General features: G+C 35.0%; 1 protein-coding gene across 1 annotated transcript; it reads left to right on the forward strand.

The window, feature by feature from the left end:
• The first annotated feature begins 668 nt into the window (after positions 1 to 668).
• LOC132296571 (uncharacterized) lies at positions 669 to 1,178 on the forward strand. Its single transcript, XM_059794757.1, has one exon. It carries the CDS (start codon positions 669 to 671, stop codon positions 1,176 to 1,178), a length of 510 nt encoding a protein of 169 aa, XP_059650740.1.
• Positions 1,179 to 6,615: the final 5,437 nt, after the last annotated feature.

Genomic DNA, 6,615 nt, shown 5'->3' on the forward strand with positions numbered 1-6,615 from the left:
GATTCTAACTCATAGCCCAACTTGATATTGGAATCCTATTAGATTTGAGATATGGTAATTAGAGATTGAGAAAGATTTATTGTTTCCTTTCCTTATCTTTATGTTACCTATATATAAATGGTCCATGTATATTTTAGGGGAGACTTTGAGAACGAAAAAAGGGATATATTTTTTTCTCTGAGTTTTAGTTTATGACTATTCTTGAAACACCACAGACAGCAACTGAAGTTAAAGAAGATAGTGAAGACAGTAACTCAGAGATTAAAGAAATACTTGAAGAATGTGAGAGACTTGCTGTGCAGTGCAATCAACAAAAGTCTCAGCTGAAAGCCCTCAGTTTTGAATTGTAAAAATCCAAATAACTTCTTGCTAAACACTTCAAGCTTAAGTTGTCAACCTTGTGTTCAGTTTCTCTTATCTTCTCAAGTCTAATTAAGTCTTAATCCTATACTGAATGGTCTACCAAAAGATGTATAGAAGAACTCTCACTGATTCTTGAAGAAAGGTCTATAAAAATGGCTGAGATTTGGAAGCAATCCATAAAGCAAATTGGGAAGACTGGAATTGGTTACATCTGTGACATTGTAACCAAAGTTAAACAAAACCACTTTGTGTTTGTTAAGGCCACCACTGGTGAGGTGTATACAAAGTTTCCAATTGTAAAATGAATGAGATCAAGGTATGGTATACTTGACAACACCTACAATAGCTTAGGGTTGAATGGAAGTGATTTTGTTACATCATCCATCAGTAACTTCAAAGTTACCAAGATGTATGTGAGGAAATCTAACTTGACTCAAGTTCAAAAGGTCAAAGGCAAAGGATCTCTTGCGAAGTCCAAGATGATGTGGATGCCCAAGAAGATGAATGCAGTGAGTATGTTGGTGTATACAGCCTTTAAGGCAAGCAACTCTTATGATAAATGGTATGTTGACAGTGGCTGCACTAGACACATAACAGGTGATGGTTCCAAGTTTGTTTCTCTGAAGAATTTTGATGGTGGAAATGTGATCTTTGGAGAAAATCAAAAAGCAAAAATTACAGGTATCGGCACTGTAAGCAAAACTGAAGAATTGCTTGAGATTAAAGAAGTTCTACTTGTTGAAGGCCTCAAACATAATCTCTTAAGTGTCAGCCAATTGTGTGACAATGGAAAGAATGTGTACTTTGACAAATAAAAATGCAATGTGGTTCATATTGAATCTGAAAAGGTTCTATTCTCAGCTTCTAGATCCTCTGGAAATGTCTACACTATTACTGAAGAAGCTACTCAATGCAATTTAACCACTTTTGATGAAGTTATACTATGGCACAAGAGATTAGGTCATCTTCATTCAAGAAATCTATCGAAAATCCAGAAGCTAAAAGTTGTGAAAGGCTTACCTGATCTAAACTTCAGTAATAATCATCTTTGCAAAGCCTGTCAATAGGGAAAATAGACTAAAGTTTCATTCCCCTCTAAAGAAATCAACACTTCCAAAGCTCTTGATTTGATACACATGGATCTCTATGGCCCTACTAGAACAACTAGTATTGGTGGAAGTAAATACTTTATGCTTCTCATTGATGATTTCAATAGAATGGTGTGGGTTTACTTCTTGAAAGAAAAATCTGAAGCTATTTCTCACTTTATCAAGTTTGTAAATCTAGTTGAAAATGAAAAGGGCTACACTGTAAAAAAACTCAGGTCTAACTTTGGCTCTGAATTTACAATGAGAGAATTTGAAAGCTATTGTGATATAAAAGGTATCAAGAAAGAGTTTTTAGCTGTAGCTACCCCTCAGCTAAATGGGGTTGTGGAAAGAAAGAATAGGACTGTTTAGGAAATGGGGAGAACTATGTTGTTTGAAATGGGTCTTGCTAAGGGATTTTGGGCAAAAGCTGTAAGTACTACAATGTCTATCACCAATAAGGTGCTTCTTAGACCAAATTCAACTAAGACTCCATATGAATTATGGTATGGAAGACCTGCAACAGTCCATTACTTCAAGGTGTTTGACAGCAGATGTTTTATTCTCAATCATATAGACAACTTGGGGAAATTTGACTCTAAAGCTGATGAAGGAATATTCTTAGGATACTTTATCAAAAGCAAGGCTTTCAGATGTTAGAATCTCAAATCTTCCAAAGTTGTTGAATTAATTCGTATTAACTTTGATGAAAGTCCTCAGTCCATTATCAGTGATGATAGTTGTTCTATACTAGGATCAACAGAAGCCTATCCCTCTTCTTCAATTCAAGGTCTAAATGAAACCATTCAATCCACTTCAGGATCTGATAATCAAAGGGACGTTACTTTTCCAGCGTTACAAAAACAAGTTCAAGCTGAAAACATCATTGGATCACCTCAGGTTGGTGTTCAAACAAGACACAAGAAAAGGCTGACTGAATTAGAAGCTGAAGATGGAGTAATGTACAGTCATTTTGCTATGTTATCCTCAATTGAACCAAAGTCTTACAATGAAACACAGAAAAGTGAAGATTGGATAGTGGCTATGTAAGAAAAACTTGACCAGATTCATAAAAATGATACTTGGACTTTACTTCCTAGACTTGTAGCTAAGAATGTCATTGCTTCCAAGTGGATTTACAGGAACAAGTTGGATGAGAAAGGGTTTGTTATTAGAAACAAAGCAAGACTGGTTTGCAAAGGTTACTCTCAACAAGCAGGTATTGATTAAGATGAAAGCAAGACTATACCAAGCAGGTATGGATGATGAACATGATTAGGGGAGGAAGACACTTGATTCACCGAATTTTGGTTGATCAAAAATTAATCAAACCTTTGAGATAAAGACTTGACTTCAGTGGCTATGTCATTGGAATTGTCAACTTGATATAAGCCGACATTCTTCCTTGCACCTAAATTCCTACCATTTTTGGATGACAAGGATCGATGCATTGAATTCTCACTCATGTTCTCATATAGTTATCAAACATCATTTTCATGCTTATCAAGATAAGAACCACCCATAGATGCATCAACCATACCCTTGTGATTATCTGGCAAACTTTCAAAGAAGTATTAAACTAATTACGACTTAGGCATGTCATGGTGTGGACACTTCCTAAGCAAATCATTATTTATGCTCTATTAATCATTGGCTGAAGGTGACAACTGCATGCTCTAGGTGTATGAAGCTTTGTGTACTCAGCATTACTATATATATGCTGTTATAGAGCTTTTAGGGTTTCAAGCCTTATGAAAAATTGAGAAAAGTGAGTTACAGCTAGTTTTCTCTCGAGAGCTTTGAATGAATAAGTCTTTCTGAGTATTTTGATGATAATCTTTACAAGAAAAACCTATTGAATCAACTCAGGAGTATGTATAAGGTGTTGAGATGATGTTGTTGTCAGATTTACTGCTGCAAGGGATGGATTGAGTAGTGACTTTGTGTTAGGTATAAACAAGTTAATTACACTTGCTCAGTACTGTGTTTGTGTTGAAAACATGCTGAAAATGGATTGGGACTGTAAGATCACTAGTTAAGCTTGTTTTTCTATTTTAATCTTGGATTCAAATACTGATATGTTATACCGTACTATTTCTTGAGGGCTAGCAAGTATAATTTGGTGAATCAAGATTGTTAAAGTTGGCCTTGTGACAGAAAAATGGTATGCTGTGTTTTTTAGTGTTCAAACCTTAAGGATAAGGCTGACTTGTGCTGATATAAGAGTTGTGACTGATCTGTGATATATATTCATGCTGTGTTTGATTGTACAAAGCTTTTCACATGAGTAATACAGTGAAAGAAGACTGTGTGAAGTGTTGCTGAATTGATCTCGAGAGGAATTTCCTATTTTACCCCTCAAACCCCAAGTGCAATAGATTGTAGCTTTGAGGCAGTAATTTAGAATTCTGTGTTGTCTAACCTATTATAATTGTAGGGAAGACTTTCTTATAATGATTGAAATCTGTAATGGTGTTTGTGGTAAGCCTTGAGAGCTTGGTTGGTCCAAGCAGGTTTGCCTAGGATAGGGAGAGTGTGTGTTTACACAGTTATGAGCTAGTATGTGAGGAGAGTGTGTGCAAACTAGTGTCTACTTCTATGACAAGGGTGTGTGTAGAGAGTGAGATAGTTGAGTGTGTAACAGCTTACTTATAGCTAGTGGATGATTGAATTGGCATAGGCTATGAACCAAGGTTTTCCCTAATTGAAAGGGTTTCCTTGTAAATACTATTGCATTGCCTATTGCTTCTTGTTTTTATTGCTGTTAAGTTTATATATAAAAAGGTTTTGACCAATTCACCCCCCCTCTTGGTCCAACATCGGTTTTAACCATTTATCTGGAAAAGTACCTATAAACACATAATAAACATAAATCAATCTAACAATGGATAGAAGTATTACTTTAGACCTTAACATACATATATTTTGGGGCTCGAATATGCAATATTTAGAGCTCATCAGGTATGTTAAGTGATTAAAGAGCAAAAACAAAGTATACTTAGTGGTCTTATTTTATCAAGATTTTGTGAATGTAAAGTACTACAATTCATCCAAGGAAATGTGGGACTTACATGGGAGAGAATACACTACTCAAGAAGTCTATGAAACATCAGAGATCGTCAAGGATGTGATCACTCAAGATACTACCTCTTTTGTTCAAAAAAAAGAAGATGAAAATGACTCATGTGTTACAGACTTAAAGTTTAAACTCTCAGTCTTAGTTTCTTTTTCACTTGGTATCTATAACATAGTAAAGCTCAGATCAAAGGAAGCATTGTGGAAGAATAGTATTGTTAAAGAAATCACTACAGCACCTGTAATAGATGGAAGCAAAGCTAAACAAGGTTCTAGTGCTGAGGTTGATTACATTGCTAAGGAGCTCTTCATTCTTAAACTCAAGAAGATAAGACAAACTGAAAATGGGGTTAATTATAGATTTGGAAGATGGAGCTTTGAAAGGTGTAGATTACAGAAGTATGAAACTATAAAGAAAAGTTTAATGCTGTAAAATTTCAAGAAGAATGAAGGTTATTCACTATCTGTCAGAATCAGAAGCACCAAAGGAATGTCCATTGCTCTTAATACACTAGCACACAGCTTGTCAAAATATGAGATGCTAGATAATTTTGCTCAGATTATTTATGTGAACATGCAAGGAAACTCTTATTAGAGTATTCCAAAGAGAGCTCTGATCCCTAAATGGAAATCTAATCCTAGAAAATCATTGAAGAAACAAGCTAAAATGAAAAGTGAAGATGTACCCACAGTAGAGAATGTTACACTTGAAGATGTTGGTGACAAACAGAATTCATATTGGCAGCTTTTAAGAAGTGTATCTCTAGATCAATTCAAAGCCAATCTATCTATCATATATTCCTTCTCATTTCCAGCCTACTACCTAACAGATTTCCGATCAAAAGACTCATTAAGAAGACTTAAAAAATGTAAAAAATTGCATCTGTAGTATCCCACTTCTTATGCTTCTAAAGAAGACCTATTGAAACCTCAAGAAAATTAAAAAAATGTTCTTAAATTGACTCAAGAAGCTTTCATTGTTCATAAAGATCTTCAAACTATTTTAAACCTTATTTATTCAGTCTTTAAGCCTCTAAAGAGAAGATCACTAGATGTTGAATACATAAAGGTTCACAGTCCCTCTTAGATTAATCCCTTCAGCAATCTTAAGCAGCCATGCTCAGTGAACAAGTCAGAGCATTCAAATTTCAGGATCAACACATTCCTCCCAAGATCAAAAACTAATTGTTATTTCAAAGCAAATGGTCTTCAAGCCTCAGAGATGATTGCTCTCACAACTACAAGTCTTTCAAGAAAAGGAAAACTTGATGAATTCTCAAAAGTTCAAGAACTCGAAGCCTCCATATGTCTATCAAAGTTGAAATTCAGAAACAAGAGAAATCTAAGATCCCTTGAAGAAGACAATTATTCTACAATTCAACTCTCAAATGAATACAAAATTCAGTGTGGAAATAAGGGTGCTGCAAATTGTTTTGAATCAAATCTAGTATCAAATCACTCTTCAAGACCTCCTCCACTAAGAGACAAGAATCTACAAATTGATTCTGAAGGTGTGTTGATCAACTTGGCAGCTCATTCAATCCTTTATGCTCCTTCAAAAGCTATTTTACAGCATGGTTTGATCAAAAAGTCAATGTCAGTCATAGGGTCTCTAATTCAAAGAGCACTAAGTTTAATTAACACTTCAAAGCCTCCTCCTCTCAGAGATAAAGACCTACAAATTCATACTGCATGTGTGGTGATCAATGCAACAATTAAATCAATCCATTATTTCCCTTCAAAGAATTTATTCATCTGGGGTTTTAGAAATTCAGCACCTGTATCATTCAAAGCTCTTAGATATCACTCTAGGTATTCACCAATCTCAAAGGTGTACAATCTCAGGCCTCATTCACTTAGAGACAAGGATTTGCAAATTAATACAGTAGGTATGGTGTTCAATTTGGCAACTCCTTGTTCAGAATTCTTCTATATCTTGCTTCAAAGTTTGTACTTCATCTCCTCTGATATTTTCTAATTGATAAGTTATTGGCCTTCAATCCTTTATTGTAATTCCTATTCACCTATTGACTTCCAATGTCAAAAAGGGGGGGAAATAGACTAATAGGTTTTTAACATTTGAAAGTGC

The sequence above is a fragment of the Cornus florida genome, unplaced genomic scaffold (assembly GCF_030987335.1).
Source record: "Cornus florida cultivar Cherokee Brave unplaced genomic scaffold, ASM3098733v1 CherokeeBrave_3.0.0_Hap2_Chr02, whole genome shotgun sequence".
Classification (NCBI taxonomy): Eukaryota; Viridiplantae; Streptophyta; class Magnoliopsida; order Cornales; family Cornaceae; genus Cornus; species Cornus florida.

Coding starts and splice junctions, on each gene's coding strand:
- LOC132296571 (XM_059794757.1), top strand. CDS start 669: ATGAGATCAAGGTATGGTATACTTGACAACACCTACAATAGCTTAGGG.